The sequence below is a fragment of the Lontra canadensis genome, unplaced genomic scaffold, assembly GCF_010015895.1.
Source record: "Lontra canadensis isolate GAN:19392208 unplaced genomic scaffold, GSC_riverotter_1.0 scaffold2, whole genome shotgun sequence".
Classification (NCBI taxonomy): Eukaryota; Metazoa; Chordata; class Mammalia; order Carnivora; family Mustelidae; genus Lontra; species Lontra canadensis.
In genome coordinates, this window is record NW_022630996.1 from 36764334 (window position 1) to 36786500 (window position 22167).

At 39.7% G+C, this 22167-nt stretch overlaps 1 protein-coding gene across 3 annotated transcripts; it reads left to right on the top strand.

Annotated features, from left to right (window-relative positions):
* The first annotated feature begins 485 nt into the window (after nucleotides 1-485).
* Nucleotides 486-20920, top strand: KBTBD2 (kelch repeat and BTB domain containing 2). 3 transcript variants are annotated; one of them, XM_032871935.1, is made up of 5 exons: nucleotides 883-1058; nucleotides 10902-11103; nucleotides 11218-11409; nucleotides 14846-15011; nucleotides 18200-20920. In XM_032871935.1, exons 3-5 carry the CDS (start codon nucleotides 11240-11242, stop codon nucleotides 19733-19735), a joined length of 1872 nt encoding a protein of 623 aa, XP_032727826.1. In that variant the 5' UTR covers nucleotides 883-1058; nucleotides 10902-11103; nucleotides 11218-11239; the 3' UTR covers nucleotides 19736-20920. The 3 variants fall into 3 exon arrangements, with proteins under 3 accessions (XP_032727818.1, XP_032727826.1, XP_032727808.1); XM_032871927.1 differs by lacking the exon at nucleotides 883-1058 and adding an exon at nucleotides 486-547 and having other exon boundaries at nucleotides 10902-11409; XM_032871917.1 differs by having other exon boundaries at nucleotides 944-1058; nucleotides 10902-11409.
* Nucleotides 20921-22167: the final 1247 nt, after the last annotated feature.

Genomic DNA, 22167 nt, shown 5'->3' on the forward strand with positions numbered 1-22167 from the left:
TGGCCTTGAAAGACCTGGACAGAAGCCTTTCTAGATGAGATCGGGAAAGCCGACCCTGCTCTCAAAGTGGAAGGCGCATTTTGGAGAGCAGGGACTGAGGAGACAAAGCCCATTCAGTCAGCCTCCCAACGTCTCTCTTCTACCCGTGGTCTGACGTCTAGTCTTCCTCTTTCCTTATTCCTGACCCAACCTGAACATTTCTGTATTTCAACGGGGGGGGAAACAGCCTATGGCATAAAATTTCGTGCTTTGGTGTCTGGGTTTCCTATCACCGAATTTCTCGGGCCTCTCCGTGGGGCAGGCCAAGCCTAAAACCTCCGGCGTCCCAAGGCCGCCGGTCTCGGGGGCGACCACCACGCCGCGCACGCGCCCTCAGCGGGCTATCGGCTGACCTTCTCCGGGAAACCCCACCAAAAGCTCCTCCGCGTCACCTCGCACCGCCCCCTCCCTTCCTCCCTTTTCCGCTTCCTTTTTCGCGCTTGCGCGGACCCAATTGTTTTGGCTTTCCGGTGGGATCCAGCAAAGGAAAAGGGCGGGGGAAGCTAGGGTAAGGGCGGGAGAACGGGGAGGGGGATCCTCAAGAACCCGGGAAACTGCAAAACTGCCGCATGTGCCGCTGGGCGGGCGCGAGCGGCGGGAATTGAAACCTGGCGAAGCCTGGCTCACGGTCCGCTGGCCGCGCGTTCCCGGGCCGCGAAAGGGGCCCGCGAAGGGGGCGAGCGCGCGCCGCAGGGGCGGGGCGGGAGCGGCGAGCCGGGCGTCTCGCGGCCCGGCGGCTCCCGGGGGAGGAGTCTGGCGGTGGTCGGGCCGTGAGGAGCGTGCGGCGGCGCTCGTAGAGGACGCTGCTTTCCGCGCAGGACGGGCCGACAGAGGGAGGGCGCGAGGGGAAGCCGGAAGGAAGAGGCGGCGGCGCTAGGCTTCCTCGGGGGAGGCGGAGGCGAGACCCCGGCCCTGGCCTGGGCGGGAGGGCCACGCCCCCGCCGCCGCGCCCGAGGGGCCCAGTGTTTTCGGGGTCGCCGGCCGCACCGGATCCCAATCTTCCGGACCTGGGGACATGGGTGAGCAGGCGTCGCCAGCGCCGGGCGAGAGGGAGGGGCGGGCGGGGAGAGCCCGCGAAGACCTGTGGAGGAATTGGGGAAGGAGGGCAGCGGTGGGAGGGGGCTCGGCCCTTTGTGGCTCCGTGGGCGGGGGGGGGGCGCAGGGGGCGGCGGCGGCATCTTTCAAACCCGAGACGTTTCCGCCGCGGGCGGGGGAGGGGCGCGGGCAGCCGGCGCCGCCCTCCGCACCCTGCGGCGGCCCCTCCGCAGCCCGGCGCCGGGCTGGTGTGCGGGGCTGGGGCGGCGGGGTGCGCCGCTCGCGGGGGCGTTTCCGGCCCCGGGACCCCGGGCGGCGCCCTGGCCCCGGTTGGCGCCCGCCCTTGCCAAAATAAAGCTGTTTCCCTTAACGCCTCGCGACGGGTTTGCGAGATGGTGGGCCGGGGAAGGGCAAGCCCTTCCTTACATTTTTTTTTTTTTCCTTTACCGGTGCATCTGAAGTAAGCAAGAGATGTGTAGATTAACAGAGAGCCCATTAGGATCTAACGATTTTTAAAAAGCAGAAGCTGCCCTTTGAAACAAAATTGTGTACGTGTTTACTTCAGACTGTGAAATCGTTAACTTATTTGAACTCGACCACCTCCCTCTCCCCATGAATTGACAAACCATTAAGTATAAGAATATCCCTTGGTTTGACTTGAAGCAGTTATTCTGAGTTAACGTCTTCCCCTCCCTTGCCCCCCCCCACCCCCCGGCCCCCCCTCAGTTTAGCTATCGTAGGTCTTGTTTTACAGCGACCTCAAAGGGAGAGGAATGAATACACTCTTCATGGGCTACAGACCCTTAGATTGTCCGTTACCTCTGGTCCCTTCACGTAAAAATGGAAAACCCAAAATGTAAAATGAACTTTAAAAGGGCATGTTTGTATATAGTGCTTATCTTCTATATCACTCAGCCTTATAAAAATGTAGGGTACAAGGCTGGTCACGTGTTGTTTATACATGAATCTGTACGTCTGGCTCACTGAGCATTCAGGCATTCGGAAACAAAACCTGATCAGCAATGTGGTGTGACCAAAATTGTATTTTCTAATATTGAGGCAGCTAATAGGGTGGAATTTTTTTTTCTCCTTCCCTCCGAATTGTGACTTTTTGCCTGAATTTGGGTAATAATGGACTTCAAATCTCTTGTGATTGTGACTTATTTTAGTTAGCCTTTGGTAACTTTTTTTTTTTTTTTTCCCAGAAGGATTTTCTTTTCCCCTGACCTAAAGTAAATTGAGAAGTCAAACCAGTCTTTTGTTTTCTTGTCTTGAAATGTGAAATTTTGCTGTTCTTTTCATCTGGCAGCTAACTAATGTTAAGCCTACTTCTTCACTTTCACCTTTCGTTGGTCTAAGTGCTCATTGAAACCCCTTTAGTTTGGGTTCTGAAATCCTCAAGTCTGTGGGTAGACTGTATAGTACTATGACATTTCTGTTGAGCATCCCTTATAGTCCTCACTTTTCCACGTAGTGCTGTTTCCTCTGCACGGAGTTTTGTAGGAAGAGTTCAGAGTGTTGTAACTCTTCTCCCCTTTTTGTTTGCTGTTATAGGAAGTGTAAAGTCTGTTAACTTTATTCATGGGGCCTATGAGGAGGAGGGTGGGAATAGCTGTGTAATAGTTCCTAAGCCCACACAATTCTGTAGATTTTCTTTCTCCTAGTTAATGGAAATAATGAGCTATTCCATAAGAATCAAACATTGAACAGTGAATTCCTAGAAGTTTGAACGTAATCTGAAAAGCCAAAAGATTTTACACATTTATTTAGACGAGTTGTTTTTCTTATTGCCTAGCTTCCTAAGATTGGGGAAAAAGGATTTGTCCTACAGTCATAAAACACATGAATGAAAATGTCGAACTTCATTATATCTCAGTCTTATCGTTTTCAGTTTTGTGGAGTTTGAATAGAACAGGTAGTATTTGAGTATTAGAAATGACAGGTTGAGGTCACCTGGCTGGCTCATTTGGTTAAGCGACTGCCTTCCCTCAGGTCATGATACTGGAGTCCTGGAATCCAGTTCATGGGGCTCCCTGCTCAGTGGGGAGTCTGCTTCTCTCTCTGATCTTCCCTCCCCATGCTCTGTCTCTCATTCTCTCTCTCAAATAAATAAATAAAATCTAAAAACAATGAAATGACAGGTTGATTACAAGTAATTTTTTAAGTATTTGAAGATTACACCTGGTTTCCTTGCCAGGAATTTGCAGTACCTAGATTTCCTCAGTGTGAGAAGAAGGGATTGTTGTGGATTTGGAGAAAATGTAATTTAATGAGAGAAGCTTTTAAAATCTTGGCTTTCTTTGCTCTACTTCCATACCTCTGACAAGTGGTGACATGTAGTAGCTTCCATGGTAGGCAAAGGATTCTAAATATTCCTCAGTTTACTTTTTTTTTTTTTTCTCGGAAGAAACTGAGAAACTTTAGTAGTCATAATCATTGTTAACTGACTGTACCCTTAATGACTACACCAGTATGTTTGAATATCTGGGAAATATTTTCTTCTGCTGTTGTGATTGAAAAAAATAATTGACTTGGTGGAAAACGAAATCCCAGTGAGAACATTAAAGTCAGTTTTGCTTTGGTCTGCATTTCTCTAGTTTTCTTAAGTCATTGCAGAGCTGAAGAAAGAACGAAAAGCAATATCCAAAATAAAAGGACATACTATAATCATAGGATTATTCTGTCACGGGTGGCATCTCCTTTATGGTCTTGTATAATATTTTTGAAGTGAAATAACTTACTGATCATAATGTAGTACAGAAGCTTATACTTCTGATCTGAATTTACTTGATGGAGCCCTATAGAGTTTTCATTGTGGTCGGAAATGAAGAACCTAGGAATAGACCTGAGGTCTGATACTTGGTTAGAGTAGGGGAAGCTATACTGACATTTACCAAACTTGATAAATTCTTCAAAAGGCAAGGTGTTTGTTTTTTAATAGATGTTTGTCACAGCTCCAAAAAATTCTGTGTAGTGGTTGACCGTCATTCTAAAGACAGAGTACTTTTCCAGACATTCTCAACTGTCAGGGTGGTTTTGATAATTTGAAAGCAAACTTGCTGGCACCAATATTTTGTCCACCTTATGGAGAAACCTATCACTTCATTAATACGAACAGTGTTTTACTTTGTCACTGGTGCTTTCCGGTTCTCCTTTAGTTTGTTTTGTTTTGGTTTTGCACAGGCATCAGCCCTTTGAAGATTAGCCTTTGTTGAGCCAGTTTCATGATTTGTACCATCAAAATACTCCCTAAATCTTTGAATGTCTAAGATCCCTTTCATCCAGGGTAAAAAGAGAACTGTGTTTGAGTGCTGAGACCTTTTAACTGGGACGCCTGGACCTGGTACAGGTGTGGAGATTCAGGAGTTGGGAAAGTGCCACAAAAAGCCTAGCCAGTGAGTGCATTAATAAGTACAGCTGTAGATGTTTATGTAGTAGTGTAATGTGTCAGGCACTGGTCCTAAGATCTTTATGAAATTCATTTAATCAACTCATTGAGAAGAGTTCCATTTTTATCTTCCATTTCACTGATTACCATACTGTGGCACAGAAAGTAACTAATTTACAAAAGGTTACACAACTAGTAAGTTGAAGAATTGAGCTTTCACGACTCCACAGCTCATGCTCTTAATTTTTTGGCAATAACTTGACATTCAGAATGCCTTGGATCCTTTCCAAGAAAAAAGTTTTCTATCTTCTGTGTTGGCGATTGTGGCATTGAAAGATGCAGCACCATCTCAGTTAATGTGCAGTTGGGAAGCACTTTGTCCGGATGATGACCTACAGTCCGCTGCCCTTCCTCGATGTTCTTACTTCATCCTTTGTAGAATTTCTTTGCAGTCCTTCTTGGCAACCTCCTTCTCCTCTTTTTATTTCATTTAACATACACAGCTCAGTTAATGGCAAATTAATCTCATTTTTACATTCAGCAGTTATTTAATACTTTATTCTTTCCTTGATCTTCCAGGTTTTGCCTGGTTAACATTGGAAAAGCTTGCTTTCCTTCTGTTTGTGTTTCTGTGGCTGCTCAGTGGGAGGGTACTACAAATGACACACCTATGGGATGAAAAACTAGGTATCAAAGTGAAATTAGACACCCCTCACCCCCAATAAAATCCACTGCCATCAACCTCTGAAATCTTCGTGTTTGGAGTTATTTTTTAAAATTTCAACTTTTTCATGCCTTTCTCCAGTTAATCTTGGTTTCTACTCCTTTAATAACAATGTTCAGAATCTGTAAAATATATAGCTTATTGTTACTATTCTTTAATTGTGGTTAGCAGTATTTACTTTGTGTAGATTTTCTTTGTAAATACAGTTTTGGGTAAATTTTGACTTTTGAAGCCTGTGGACTTAAGCATCTTTTTTGTAGTACTGTTATTTTATAGTCACATTGATTATTTGAGGAAAACCTGTTGGAATAAGTTCCCATAAGAGGTGTTTCAGATTTTTAAATAGAGTTGTGTATATTAATCTGGATTGTTGACTGATTTAATCCTGATCACCTAATAGCTGTGTTTGTTTTGAAGCTGTTTTATGTGGTAGAATTCACTCAATAGAGAAAAAAAGTATTAGAACCCCAATTTTTTTTTTCGTTTTTCTTTCAGTCATAGTTTATAAAATTTCCTACTTCCATAGGTAGTCCTCAGATTTAAAAATAAGGTGGACTTTGTCCTCTAGTGTTTTGCAGGAAGTCAGTGGGTAGAGAATAGAAGAAGGGATCTCATCCTGTGTGTGGCATTCTGACTTTATTCAGTGCTGTTACTCTCTGCCATCAACCAGATCAGTAAAAACCATTGAATTGAGCCCATAACTTAGAAAAGGAAGTTATAATACCCATAATTTTTATATAAAAGTTCGTTGCACTTTTTCTGAATTTCATTATATTATGTTTGTACAACTCCCATTTAATTCTTACTCTGGTCAGCATTTTTCATTGTGGAATATGTTCTGATACTCTAATGACCAGCTTTAAAATACAGGATTTTAAAGCATATCTCTTGACACAAAAATTGTCTCTGACACATCTTGTGGTTCTCAAATGTATGCAGTTATTATTGTAGTTGATAAAATAGAAAATAGGTTGTGTTTCTGATTCTATAATATTTTTTCTCATTGTTTTTTCTTTATTTTTTTCAACAGATTATCTTGTAGAGGAATGTCCTTTATGTTTTTAACCTCAATAAAGGGTACTCACAGTACATAAAAGAGAAAGTGTTTCAGAAATCCACTAAACCTGCAGTAGGTGGAGAAAGCAGTTAGTTGTGTGATTAGGTAACAGTTCTTAAAATATTTTAGGTGAAAGTGGAATATATACAGGTTACATTAAGAATTACATTTAATTTGGGGCACCTGGGTGGCTCAGTGGGTTGGACCTCTGCCTTCGGCTTGGGTCGTGATCTCGGGGTCCTGGGATCAAGCCCCACGTTGGACTCTCTGCTCGGTGGGGAGCCTGCTTCTCCCTCTCTCCCTGCCTCTCTGCCTACTTGTGATTTCTGTCAAATAAATAAAATCTTAAAAAAAAATTACATTCAATTCAACTTTTAAGCATTTTAAGGCTTGTGCTTTTCTCCTGTTTTTGTGATCTAAAGGGAAAATACTCTTCTAGGAAAAACAACTTGAGTTATGCATTTTAATCACATACTCTTAATATTTGATCAAGAGGCAGTCTGAAGCAGAGATTGGTACATGTGGTCTGTAGCCTGTTTTTGGAAATAAGTTTTACTGAAACACAGTATGCCCGTTTGTTTACATACTGTCTTTTGCTGCTTTGGGGCTATACCAACAGAGTTAAGCATTTGGGACAGAGACTTTACAGCTTGCATATTCTCTAGAATATTTTGTCTTTGTTTAAGAGGAGAAAGTAGTATACCCTTTAAAAGTTTATTTTTCTAAAATAGATAATCATTGCGTATGTAAATTTAGAAGGCTTAAAAAAGGTCTTTAAGTTTTTCTGCTTTCTGTAGTGTGAACCACTGTTCGTAGTGGAGCCAAGTGCTAGCTACCTCCTTTGCTCATTTTACTTGTATTGCAATTTTTCTTATGATAGAGAATAAAATTTCTTATTCTTGTGTTATCAGAAGTTTGGACATGAAATTTCAAGATAGCTAGGTTTGTTTATTTTTTAAGATTTTTTTTATTTGTCAGAGAGAGCACAAGCAGGGGGAGCAGCAGGCAGAGGGAGAAGCAGATTCCCGGCTGAACAGGGAGCCTGATGCAGGACTCCATCACAGGACCTTGGGATCATGACCTGAGCCGAAGGCAGACGCTTAACTGACTGAGCCACCCAGGGGTCCCAAGATCGATAGATTTTAAGAAAAACGTTGTTTAGTTTTTTCTTTTCCTCTATATTTTGCACTTTTTAGTTCTTAAAATTCCTTACTTTCTTAAAAAAAAACTTTACATGACTTGTTTCACCTATTTGCTGCCGCCTTTTTAGCTTTTGTTTAGAATAACTAGTTTTAAAACTTTTTAAATGATAATCATGGTTTGGGCTATAGTCTGTAGTAAGAATAAATGCATATGGTGTTTTGGGGCTCTAGTGGTTGGCAACTCTCGGTCTGAGTACTTAAGAGTACAATGACCAGCACTTAATGAATACTCAGTAAACATTTGTTGAGTTAAACTTAAGCAGCCATTAATTTGTGATAAAAAATAATTTCTTGATTCCTGGGAATTAGTCTGTGGGTGCTAACTTCTGCAGATAACAGGATGTGTGACTTATTTTGAAGCTAATTTTAGGTATAACAGAATGGTATGTGACATCATACATTTATTAAAAAGGGAAAATTCATAAAATATGTCAAATCACTGATAATATAGTACAGACTGTAAAATATTTTTAGGATATTGATTTCAAGTTTTGTTTTTGGGAGAGGAGGAATCTTGTTATAGTAAATGGTTATGTTATGGTCATTTGAGGGTTGTTAGTTGATCATTTTAAGCTTTGCACCTTTTCACGTTTTTAGTTAATATATTTTGAAGTCTGTAGTCTCAAAAGTGACAGCTTTATTTTGAATTGTACTAGATACAGATCTGTTTAAATTATTAAACTTAATTACTTGATTTCTAAATTACTTACCTTTTCTGCCTCCTTTATTTTTATTTTTTTTAAAGATTTTATTTATTTGACAGAGAGACCACGAGAGAGGGGGAACACAAGCAGGGGGACTTGAGAGGGAGAAGCAGGCTTCCCGCTCAGCAGAGAGCCTGAGTGGGGCTCTATCCCAGGACTCTGGGATCATGATCTGAGCCGAAGGCAGCCGCTTAATGACGAAGCCACTCAGGCGCCCCTCTGCCTATTTTAGTATTAAGATATTGTAAATAAAAATTACCTTATCAGGAAGAAAGTGAACCTTAGATTACAAAGTAAGGCCTGGGAAATAAGGGTGCATAAAGCAGTCATAATGAGGATTACATAAAGTTGGCTCACAGTGTAATTTTTTAAAAGCAGACTTCACTTGTTTCAGTATGGTTTCCTGAGTAAGATTTTAAAAACTCAGATCTAGTAAAACCCAGACATAACAAATGAGCCCTGAAAGAGTCACAGCAAGAAATCAAGTCCCTACAAAAAATCAGGTCATGTTATGAAGTTAAAGAAATGACCAGAGGGAGAGGCTGTTCAGCTAATCTGCAAGGAATTCTGGGGTCTAGCAGTGTGATCCAAATCCATCCAGGCCCTGGCTACCAGTTCCTCTCACCTGGGGTAAATATGGATGAGGACAATTTTGGGTCTTGCAGCTAGGGTTAGGACTTCCCAGTTTATCAATGCATGCATTTCTGTAAGATAAATTTCTAGAGGTAGAATTGATAGATTGAGATACTGAACATTTACATTGCCAGATATTCTGCTTTCTGTAGTCATTCACTTGCAGTTCTGAAATTCAGAAAGCTCTTAAAATCAAGTTTGAAGAGAAGACTAACAAAACTCAACCTGAAGTAACATGAGGCTATTTCTAGTATTTTCACACTGTTCGTATTTCTCATAGAAAAGATCGTAATATGTTCAGTTATGGAGTGCTGCACCAGATTTCTTGAGAACGTCCGGAAATACATGATATATATACCATGTGTATATATCCGGAAATACATGATATATATACCATATATACCAGATATATTTACCTCTGTAAAACCTGAAAAATTCTAAATTCCAGAACATATCTAGCTCTAAGGGTTTTGAATAAGGGCATGTAGGTATGAATTGGCTTACACTGCTGTGTAAGAATACTCATTGTCCCACACCGTTACTAACACTGGATCTTGCATCATTGATAAGTGAAAACAGCCCATGATTTTAGGTATTATTAGCCTTAGAGGTTGTAGTAGTAGATGAGATTTATAGTGTAACTTCGAGATCTGGAAGAGCAAAGTCATTACCTTAAATGACCCAAAGTCTCACTCTGCCTTTGCACCTGTTTTAGTTACGTTTAGAATTAAGTTGGCTGGAAATTTGACAAGTGTATATCAAGTTAGCAATTCATGTAATAGTATAGTTTGGCAGGAAGTACAATGTGATCTTCTCTTTGACATATGGGAGATACTTTGTGAGAAAAAGTGTTAGTGGTAATATTTATAGGTTTCCTGTGAGTAGTACTTGATTTTTTGATTATGGGAACTAAGAGTTCTCTAATTAGAGAAGAAGTGATAGTTTTTAGCTATTTATTAATTCTGTATGGGTTTTACCTCTTTTCCTGATTTGTAACTCCTTTGCCATATGTTGTAATTACTGATTTCCAAATAATTTAAATAATTTAAATTTTATTTCAGCTGGAATTTCTTTTAATGAATGCTTTGCAATATAACATTTTTTCCTCTCAGGTGGTTAGTGAGTTGTTCCAACATTATTTGTTGAAATAAGGCAGTCTTTCATTTTAAAATGCTAGAGTTTAGTCTGTCTAATTTCTTATATTTTCTTGGGCTTTTTGTAGATTTGTAATATATATATATATTTTGTAATATATTTTAATATTTGATAAGAATCATGAGGAAAAACTTGCCCTCCCTTTCCCTCAAATATCTTGGCAACATTTGTGCATTCTTTTAGACAAATCTTTTGCAGATAGGATTTAGATTGGATTTGTCTTAAAGTTACACATTTTGGAGAGCGTTCATGTTTGTATAATATGGAGTCTTCCATGTAGTAACACATGTCTCTTTATCATGTTTAGTTTAAAAAAGTCTTTATCCCCAGTAAAATTGTATACTCAAAAAGATTTCTAGGATGGAACCACTGTGCAAAGATATATTGCATGTACTTCCCTTACTGGACTGAACTACACATATAAAAAACATAGTGTATGCTTTGGAAATAAACTAATGGAATCTATTTACCATATAGTTTAAGTAATTTAAGTATAAAACCTTTGTAAGTACATTTAGACTATATCCTGAAAATAAGGTTCTCCATGCAAGAGAAAGGGTTGTTGTTGTTTTTTTTGGTGTGTGTGTTTTTTTCCTCATAAATTATGGTCCTGTATTGCCACTAAACAATTATGAGATTTGGCTTTGCTGGTAATTTAAATTCTTTATTTTAAAATAACTTTAAAAATATGTGCTTATTGATGTGCTCCTTATTTTCTAGAATGTTTATATTTTGAAGAAAAGACAAAAAGTTCATTTAAAACTGTAAATGTTAATTTTTCAGTCTTTTTTATTTTAAATCTAATAGACTTTAAAATGGCCCTTTTCTCATGGTTCATTTTTATGGTAGTGTCTGTAGTTGAACTTCAAATAAATACAATTTATATATAAATCTGCCTTTTAAGCATTGTATCCTAAAAATGTACTGGCCTGGATACGCTGACCTTTTTTTTTTTTTTTTTTAGTTACTCCAGAGGATTCGCAGAACATAGGATGTTACTGCAAAATCTACCTCGTGTGTTACTCTCTTTAACTCATGAGCTGCACAACAATTGCGAATTTGAGCAAGACGGCTGCAGACCGTGTTGAAGAACTGAAGAACCTAATTAACACAGGATGACCTAGGAGTGATTCTAAGCGTATAACAAGATACTCATTAGCGAATGTGTCAGTCTTGATTCTGAATGCTGCAGATAACAGCAAGCAGAGTTTCTCCTTTTTTTATTTCTGAAGCATTCACTTGACCTTCCATCAGTGACTGACTTTTCCAATCTGTTCCAGGAGATATTAATGGAATACAGTCATGTCCACTCAAGACGAGAGGCAGATCAATACAGAATATGCTGTGTCCTTGTTGGAACAGTTAAAACTGTTCTATGAGCAGCAGTTGTTTACTGACATAGTGTTAATTGTTGAGGGCACTGAATTCCCTTGTCATAAGATGGTTCTTGCAACATGTAGCTCTTATTTTAGGTAAGTACTTTAATCTTACTTGGTTTTTAATTTCAAATGCAGAATGTCAGCTTATTTTAATGTTTTAGTAGGAATTCTTTTAAACGTTTAAGTTAAAAAGAAAAGATGTCTTAATGTTTTACTTAATTTTTCTATCCCAGTGGTGTAGTGCTTGCCAGATCACTTCCTTGCATGGAAAAGACAGGTGAAAGAAGTTTTTACAAAGGTTTAAATATAAGAAATTTGTTGAAATTAACTCAGGTGAAGTTTTAATTATGGGGAGTCAAAAAGATTGAAAGAGAAAGAAAAATTGAATAATTTTTATTTACCATTGAGATTTTAAAATACTACATTTAGAAAAGAGTAGTCATTGTTGATAGATATAAGTAGGCTTGAGAATAACTTTTAGAGGATCAATGTTGCTATTCAGATATGTTAAGGACTTTATTTCCTTAGGAAAAATGTTTTTTTTCATTCTTGGTTATTGTTATCATTTATGATATTGGCCTTACCAGACTCCTTGCCAGATTTAAATATTTAGTAATTAATAACATTGTTCTCTGTGCCTTAGAATTTAGAAGCTGATTATTTGTAATAGCAAATAAGTAAGTAAAGCATAACTTTACATTTTTATGATCTTCTGAAACTTTTAATCTTTTTTAGGGAGGTTTCTATTATGTGTTTTATGAGAGGAATAGAAGCAAAGGCATAGAAATTCTTTTGTGGTCTGCCCTTAGGTTGAATTTTTTTTAATATCTGAAAGGGACAGGGTGAGTAAAGATGAGTTAAATGTAGACCAGTATAATCCTTTCACAGATATTAGTGGCCATAAAGTGGAGATCAGCAGTGAAAGTTAATTTCTGCTGTTCTTTAGTGACAATTGTAGACAGGATTTGATTTTTTAAGGTTAACATACATGAAGGTGTAGAAATGTTGCATTTCTTAATGTAACATATCTCATGATTGCAGAAGCTGAGGCCCAAATGCTAATTACCTTTGCTGTGCCTGCAGTTGTTGCAGGTTAAACTGTGGAGTTTTCATGCAGTTTCAGACACTGATTTTCTTAGAAAGCTTAGCATATTTGCAGACAGGGGTTCTAAAACTTGGTTGATCATCAGACTCCTCAAGTGCTTCTACAGAGATTCTTGGATTTCAAACTAGAAGTTCTGATTTAGTGGGTCTGGGTTAAAATTTCAGAATTTTTTATGCTTAAGAGCTTCCTAAATGATTGTGATAGTTTCTTCTTCAGATCTATTGGCTTAGTTAGATGGTATTAGAAATTGGAGGTTATAGGTTGAGTCAATACCTAGGCTTATTAGCTCTCCCCTTTTGAAGATTTTTGAGAGAGAGTGAGAACGGGCACTGGGGCGGCGCGAGGGGAACAGAGAGGCTCTCCAGCAGACTCCCTGCTGGGTGCGGGGCCCGGTGCGGGGCTAAACCCAGGACCGTGATCTGAGCCAAAATTAAGAAAGATTCATCGGAGAAGTAAGAAGCAACAGTCGTACCGTGCTGCTTAAGACAAGAGAGCTTGGGTGTCAGAAAACTGGAACCAAGGGCAACACACAGCACAAAAGCAGTTAGGTAGTCACTGGCGTAGCTTAGAATGAGGAATAAGGACAACCTTTTCTCATTCTTTCTCTTTTTTTACCCTCACTGAACTTTACCTCAGGTTGGTCATTGGGATTCTTGGTGCATTTTTGAGTGTTTTAGTCCCCCTCAGATAACTTACTCACCTTTAACACATGTCACTTTGTAAATATAATTCATAGCCTGTTGCATTAATGCTTGACCTTCTCCAGAGTTTCAGTAATATTTAAATACTTAACTGATTGTTGATTATTTCCTTACCTTAAAGGTATCCAAAATTTAACTCCCCCTTTTCCCAGGATTAACTTGACCTTGCAATTCCTTGACCTTAAAATTTTTCTCTCAATGACTAGCAGTATTTTTTCAGGCACATAATTGGAAAATAAACACGTAGCTTTATTTCCCTCTCTACTCTGTTCATTTCCTCTGTTCAGAAAATCACTGGATCTTGATTCATTGTGATAGCTTTTGTATCCATTTCTGCCACCTTGGGGCAGGTTCTTCTTATTCCTGTTGCAGATTATTGCAGTAGACTCAGTGTTTTCCTGTCTCCAGCCTTTGGCCCTTGAGGTCAGTAGAGTAGTCGTCCTTAGAATACATTTTATCCTGCCGATAAATCCAGGCATGAAACCCTTCAGTGTTCTCCACTGTAAGGAGAAGCTCAGACACCTCCGTCTCTTATTAAAAGCCCTGTGACCTGACTGCCACTCATCTTCCCAGCTTGCTTTCCAGTCTCCTGCATGAGCTCTTACGTCCCTGGAAAAAACGGTCATGTTCTGCCGTGATTCACTAGTTTATCCATGTTGATGGCTTTCCTCATCTTGTCGTTGAGGAGCCTAAGCTAGGGCTATTGTGATACCCACTTTTGATCACATACAGATTTTTTTCTTGTATGCATGCAGTAATATTCTTCGCATTGTTCTTTTCATCTCTCACCTGTAGTGGGTGTTCTTTTTTTTTTTTTTTTAAGATTTTATTTATTTATTTGACAGGCAGAGATCACAAGTAGGCGGAGAGGCAGGCAGAGAGAGAGAGGAGGAAGCAGGCTCCCTGCTGAGCAGAGAGCCCAATGCGGGGCTTGATCCCAGGACCCTGGGATCATGACCTGAGCCAAAGGCAGAGGCTTTAACCCACTGAGCCACCCAGGCGCCCCAGTGGGTGTTCTACTTTTTCTCTACACCACCAGTTGCCTTTTTGGTATAGTTCCCTGTGTATAATACTTTTAGGAAACTACCATGTATATTTTTAGGGAATCATTTGAGCGAATGACATTTTTAACAGCTTTATTGAGTTATAATTTACATATCACAAAACCCACCCATTTTAAATGAATTTTAATATATTTACAGACATGCAGAACCATCTCTATCATCTAATTTGAAACATTTCACTCACCTTTGTGCCCCCTCACAGTCAGCCACCATTCTTACCCACAGTCCTGGGTAGCTTCTAATCTCTCTCCTGTCTCTATATTTGTTTTGGGGGGTGCTATTTCATATAAATGGAATCCTACAATATGTGGTCTTTTGTGTTTGGCTTCTTTCTTTGAGCATGTGGTGGAGGTTCATCTCTGTTGTAGTACGCATCAATACTTAGTTCCTTTTTATTGCTGAATAGTATTCCATTGTATGAATATAAAGAGTAAATGAATTTTGATGTTTTCACTCAGAATGGCATAACAGAATAGTCTGATACATCTTTGGCACTGAATTGTGCTTTTTTTTGCTGTCTCCCTCAACGCTTTCCCTAGAACATGTTCTTCAGCAAATACTCTAAATAAACATCCATGTTGTCTCGTTTCCTTTTTATGTCTGTGTTGGTTTTACTCTAAACCCTTAAGCTTTGTTTTCTCTCTCTCTCTCTCTGGTAGGGCCATGTTCATGAGTGGACTCAGTGAAAGCAAACAGACACACGTGCACCTGAGGAATGTGGATGCGGCCACCTTACAGATAATAATCGCTTACGCATACACGGGTAACTTGGCAATAAATGACAGCACTGTAGAACAGCTTTATGAAACCGCTTGCTTCCTGCAGGTAAGTAGGTCTTCCTGTTATATACATAAACTGTAGTTTATGTATTCAAGAGACATTGTTTCATAAGTGTTGTGTTACATCGATGTAATTTTCTTACTGCAGATTTTAGAAGGTAGGTTTTCTCTTTTTAAAATGTACAAGGGAGGGCGCCTGGCTGGCTCAGTTGGAAACACGGGCAGCTCTTGATGTCAGGGTCCTGGGTTTGGGCCCCATATTGGTGTAAAGATTCCTTAAATAAATAAATTTTAAAATAATGTATAAGGGAAAAACAATAGGATTTGATCAGCCAGTAAACTTCTTTAGTTTTATGATGGGAACTTAATTAAAAGATGGGTGAAAATTTCATACTGGTTTCACATTCTAATATACCTGAGAATATGGATTTCAAGTAAAAATTAAAAAAAAATTTTTTTTTTTAGGATTTATTTATTTGACAGAGATCACAAGTAGGCAGAGAGGCAGGCAGAGAGAGAGGAAGGGAAGCAGGCTCCCTGCTGAGCAGAGAGCCGGATGGCTGATGGCTCGATCCCAGGATCCTGAGATCATGACCTGAGCCGAAGGCAGAGGCTTTAACTCACTGAGCCACCCAGGCGCCCCTCAAGTAAAAATAATTTTTAAAAGTACTTACTAAAAAGTACTTATTAAATTTAAGCACTTCAGGGGTGCATTGGGCTCTCTGCTCAGCAGGGAGTCTGCTTCCCTCTCTCTGCTTGCCTCTCTGCCTACTTGTGATCTTTGTCTGTCAAATAAATAAAATCTTTTTAAAAAAAAACCCAAAACAAAACTGTAAGGGCTTCAATTTTTTTTTCCTAAAGCCAGAGATGTATTAATTTTTGATGGTATTACTTTTCACAGAAAATCTGAAATTTTTTAAAAAGGTTTTATTTATTTATTTGACAGAGATTACAAGGAGGCAGAGAGGCAGGCAGACAGACAGGAGGAAGCAGGCTCCCTGATGAGCAGAGAGCCTGACATGGGGCTTGATCCAGGACCCCCAGATATGACCTGAGCCGAAGGCAGAGGTTTAACCGACTGAGCCACTCAGGCGCCCCAAATCTGAAGTGTTTTTTTTTTTTTTTTAAAGATTTTATTTATTTATTTGACAGGCAGAGAGGCAGGCAGAGAGAGAGAGGAAGGGAAGCAGGCTTCCTGCTGAGTAGAGAGCCCGATGCGGGGCTCGATCCCAGGACCCTGAGACCATGACCTGAGCCGAAGGCAGAGGCTTAACCCACTGAGCCACCCCGGTGCCCCAAATATGAAGATTCTTATGGAAATTATCAGACTTTAAGTATTTATAATAGCCATGTGACTATATTTGAGCTATTAAGGAGAACTATTTAAAAAAGTGATCATTGATCCATTTACAGATGAACTATTTTACTCTATTTTCCTCTCAACATTTAAAAAACATTTAAGAGGAATATTAAAAAATATATTCCTCATTCCTTTCTCTTGTTTTGAAAGAACAGTTTGTACTTCAGAAACAGTTTCTCTGAGGGGAGAACCTTGACCCTAAAGGTTGTATTTGGGGAAAACAGGTCATGATACCTAATAGGTACTTCATAATGTGTGCTGCATTGAGTATGAATGACACTGAGTGAAATTCTGGGAACCAGAACTCAGTCCATGTTTTATACAGTGTCCTGCTGTACTTAAAACTCGGGAAATTGAGGTCCATAGTAGCTTCCTGGTGCTTTAGAATTAAAGGCATACATAACCTAATTCCAAACCTGAAAGGAGCAAATGCGTACAGTCTGCACGGTCTTTCCATAGTTTAAGTTTTCAGTAACCTTTTTTAGAACCAGAAGCTGAAATCAGGTATTTTTTAGAATTGCTAAAAAAAAAAAATTGAGGAATTTTAGAAAATTTGGGTTCCAGGGTACTTTATTACTGTAAATAGTGACACTGTTCCTTACAACTTTTTTCCTACCACGTTAATGAACTCTATATGCACATAGTTACCAAATGTAACACAGGACTCTCTTGGACTGGGCTGTCCTCTGACAAGAGGCTTTTTGTGACTACCAACATGACTTTCCATATTAACCAAAGAGAATGATAATGTTTTTATATGCCTGCTACTATTCTAATTTCTAATGTTTTATCTAGGTTAGAGGTTGTGCTTTATCTATAGATATATAGATATCATTAATCCTTATTATAATCATTGGTAAGGATCTCCCCATTGTATACAGGAGAAAGCTGAGGCTTAGAGGAGTAAACCTGCCTAATACTGCCTACGTACTGACCATACAGTCTAAGCACCCTGACTTCTCACTGTAAACTATTTCTAGTTACCTTGCTGTGGTATTTTAAGTAGAGTAGGTAGCACTCCTGTTTCAGCTGAGATCTACTTTTCCTTCTTAAAAAAAAAATCTAGGAAACAGAATGGCTAAGGTGGGTTATTTAAATATAATTTATAACGGCATATTAATGTATTTATTCCTTTGGTGACATAATCTTTCTAGGTAAGAAAGGCAGATAAGTACTTAGTCATTGTGCCTGGTTTTCTTGTTCTATGGTACTATCTTGTTCATGTTGAGGAAACCAGATTCTACTCAACAGTAATCATTTATAATAAATGATTATCATTTATCATTATAAATTTATGTACTGTGATTTACATTGTTTCCATTTGGTTTTATTAATTACATATTTTTAAAGCCTAGAAAAATACAGAACTTATGCATACATTTCCATACTTTTCCTTTAAGACCATTTATTGTTTTTTTTTTTTTTTAAAGATTTTATTTATTTATTTGACAGACAGAGATCACAAGTAGACGGAGAGGCAGGCAGAGAGAGAGAGAGGGAAGCAGGCTCCCTGCTGAGCAGAGAGCCTGATGTGGGCCTCGATCCCAGGACCCTGAGATCATGACCTGAGCCGAAGGCAGCGGCTTAATCCACTGAGCCACCCAGGCGCCCCAAGACCATTTATTGTTAAGAGCCTATTTTTAATGTTACACTGTTAGCTCCTAAATAGGATACTTAAGTAGGCCACTGGACAAGTAGTAGAAATGCAAAACTATTTTATTATTACTGGAAGGCATTATCTCTTTGCCCAAGCATACATATCTAAAAATAGAAACTATAGTATAGGAATTTGATTAATAATACTTGGATTTAAAAAAAAAAAACTTGCATTTTACATAAAAGTAAAATTTGTCTTTATCACCCCCCCATTTTAGGTAGAAGATGTATTACAGCGTTGTCGAGAATACTTAATTAAGAAAATAAATGCAGAGAATTGCGTGCGATTGTTGAGTTTTGCTGATCTGTTCAGTTGTGAGGAATTAAAACAAAGTGCTAAAAGAATGGTAGAGCACAAGTTCACTGCTGTGTATCACCAGGAAGCATTCATGCAGCTGTCACATGACCTACTGATAGACATCCTCAGTAGTGACAATTTAAATGTTGAAAAGGAGGAGACTGTTCGCGAAGCTGCTATGCTGTGGCTAGAGTACAACACAGAATCACGATCCCAGTATTTGTCTTCAGTTCTTAGCCAAATCAGAATTGATGCACTTTCCGAAGTAACACAGAGAGCTTGGTTTCAAGGCCTGCCGCCCAATGACAAGTCTGTAGTGGTTCAAGGTCTGTATAAGTCTATGCCGAAGTTTTTCAAACCAAGACTTGGAATGACTAAAGAGGAGATGATGATTTTCATTGAAGCATCTTCAGAAAATCCTTGTAGTCTTTACTCTTCTGTCTGTTACAGCCCCCAAGCAGAAAAAGTTTACAAGCTGTGTAGCCCACCAGCCGATTTGCATAAGGTTGGGACTGTTGTAACTCCTGATAATGACATCTATATAGCAGGGGGTCAAGTTCCTCTGAAAAACACAAAAACAAATCACAGTAAAACAAGCAAACTTCAAACTGCCTTCAGAACTGTGAATTGCTTTTATTGGTTTGATGCACAGCAAAATACCTGGTTTCCAAAGACCCCGATGCTTTTTGTCCGTATAAAGCCATCTCTGGTTTGCTGTGAAGGCTATATCTATGCAATTGGAGGAGACAGTGTAGGTGGAGAACTCAATCGGAGGACCGTGGAAAGATACGATACTGAGAAGGATGAGTGGACGATGGTAAGCCCTCTGCCTTGTGCGTGGCAGTGGAGTGCAGCAGTTGTGGTTCACGACTGCATTTATGTGATGACACTGAACCTCATGTACTGTTACTTTCCCAGGTCTGATTCATGGGTAGAAATGGCCATGAGACAGACTAGTAGGTCTTTTGCTTCGGCTGCGGCTTTTGGTGATAAAATTTTCTATATTGGAGGGTTGCACATTGCTACCAATTCTGGCATAAGGCTCCCCTCTGGCACTGTAGATGGGTCTTCAGTAACTGTGGAGATTTACGATGTGAACAAAAATGAGTGGAAAATGGCAGCCAACATCCCTGCTAAGAGGTACTCAGACCCCTGTGTTAGAGCTGTTGTGATCTCAAATTCTCTCTGTGTGTTTATGCGAGAAACCCACTTAAACGAGAGAGCTAAGTATGTCACCTACCAGTATGATCTGGAACTTGACAGGTGGTCTCTGCGGCAGCATATATCTGAACGTGTACTGTGGGACTTAGGGAGAGATTTTCGGTGCACTGTGGGGAAACTGTATCCATCCTGCCTTGAAGAATCTCCATGGAAACCACCAACTTACCTTTTTTCACCAGATGGGACCGAGGAGTTTGAACTGGATGGAGAAATGGTTGCACTACCACCTGTATAGCCAGCGAGTTGAGGGAGTGCACGCCTGATGTCTGTGCTTTGTCATTTTCTTTGCTAAACAGGAGAGGCTATGAAAGGACTAAATATGAGTACATAAAAGTCTATCTTTGATAAATTTTATTTTTATGCCCTACTTAATATTTGCATCAGTATAATATATATCTGTGAGTCTTACAGAAAGATATGCTTCCGTAATATGAAATAGATTATCCAATAATTGAGAAACTTCTACGTGTATCATGAGAGCATAAGAATCTGGATTATCTAATAACATTGTTAGCCCTGTGTTATGTACAGTTCAGAAAGTTCACTTATTAAAGTAGTTTCCTGTTCCTAGTGTGGTATATCACAAATTGTGCCGAGGTTATTTTAGTATATGTATTTCATTCCCGTGCTTCTGTTCTGAAGTCCTAGAATACTTTTTTTTTTTCGGTGTAATTAATTCAGCTGCACTTGACACTAGTGTCCATGTTGGTATAGAAATGTCAAAATCCTATACTATAGTTGAGGAAGATCTTCCATTTTATGGTATTGCACAGGGAAAGCTATGACTGCAGGATCAGTCTAACTATACTATTAGGTGCATGTATTCTCTCTTCACTAACTTATACTTGTCTATCTAGAATACAGGTCTTCCAATTAGCTGGTCATTTACCAGGTGTGGACTTAAGTTGCTGGGCTTGCAATAAGAATTGCTAGTCCCTCGTCGTGCGGGTCTGTGTGGAGCTTTAATCAGTAAATGCCTCCACTTTATTACATTAACATTGGCTCATGCATATAACTACCTGCTGCTGTTGTATTTCTCCATCTTAAAGATTTAGAGTGGGTTAACCAGGTCATTACATCCTAATTTAATAACAAGCATTACTGTAGAGTGACTGTGTATAGTTACCCATTAGCTGTCAGGGTGTGCGTGTGGTTTTTTTTTAACCTGTCGTGTGCGTGTGTGGGGGGGTAGGAGTAGAAAGGTGAACTGTTCAGGAATTCTCTGCACTAGCCGTGCAGATGAGCAGGTAACTAGTGCTGCTCTGGCATTAATCCAGGAACCACTAGCAGTAGCGGGGCGCCGCCAATCTAACATGAGCACAGGTGCTTCATGACAAACCTTACTAGCATGTTCAACTGCATCATGTTCTGGCACTGTATTTTGAATGACATTAATTTATTAAATAAATTGTATATATTCAATATCTGTTTTTCTTTTGTGATGGGAATGGTATAATGGTGTGCTTTTAGTTTTAATTTTGCTGGGTCAGTTTAGCTTGTTACAGGTGGTTCCCCCCCCCCCCCCGCCCAGAATTTAACATACCCATCCATCCATCTATCCTGCTTTCCTTTATTACTGTCTGATTTGAGCCTTACTGTATCAACATAAACTACACAGAAGAGACCATGCCTTTCAACCCTGGTCAGATTAGGATCCTCTGGAGTACTTTTAAATGCCTGAGCCTCCCCCGAACTGAAAGGGACCACAATTTCTGGTGGGTAGACCCATCAGGTATCTTTCAAAGCACTCACTCAAGATGATTCTTTTGTGCAGTCTCATTGAGAGCCGTTGAGTGAGGCCTTAAATAAGGATTGCAATAAGGATTTCCTTCTGGATGGCCAGTCTTCCTACAGCACATCTCAGTCATGTTCACAAACTGCCTCTCACTGCCTAGTGAATAAAGTCCCCAATTCATGAGCACATTTAAGCCTCTCTAATTTGAGTTTAAATTATTTTCACAGCCTTATCTTACATTATTTTTCCATAAACCTTAACTCCTAATCAGGCTTTTCCTATACTCTGCTGCCTTTGCCTGTGCTACTGGTCTACTCACAATAGTCTTTTCGTCCCTATTCTGCTTGTAGCTGTCTTTCTGTATTTAAGACCTACTTGGGGGAGTTTTTATATGAATGTTTCCCTGATAATCCACCTTTTACCCTGTGCTGAAGAGCGTCCCTTCTCACACGTCTTTAGTGCCTTTCACCGTGATGTGTTGATTGTTGATATAGCAGAGAGATTAGCACTCTCTGCTATAAAATGATCCATGTTTCTGAGAGTAGGAATTTTCTTACATACAGCTCCACCCCCCTACAGTGTAGCATTGTTGGTAATAAAAATGAACAAAAGCTGGTCCTATAAAGGCCTTATGTTTGAAATAGTCAAACCCAAAATATACCAATTTTTTAATTCTCATTAGGAGTTCCACTAAAAGTCATCTTCTTTCTTCACTTATCTCTCCATCCAGCTTAGATCCGTCCTCTTACTACTTCTGCCCCTTTCTTGGCAAGATCCTAGACTCCTTTGTTTTACTGTCATTATTTTATAACTGTGTGGCCAAACCCGAATCTCAGCTGAGTTCCGCTCAGTCTGCCTCTGTGTTGGGCTGCTGAGCATGGCCACAGAAAACCACATGGGGGCACAGGCTGGCGCCACTACAGAATTGGTGG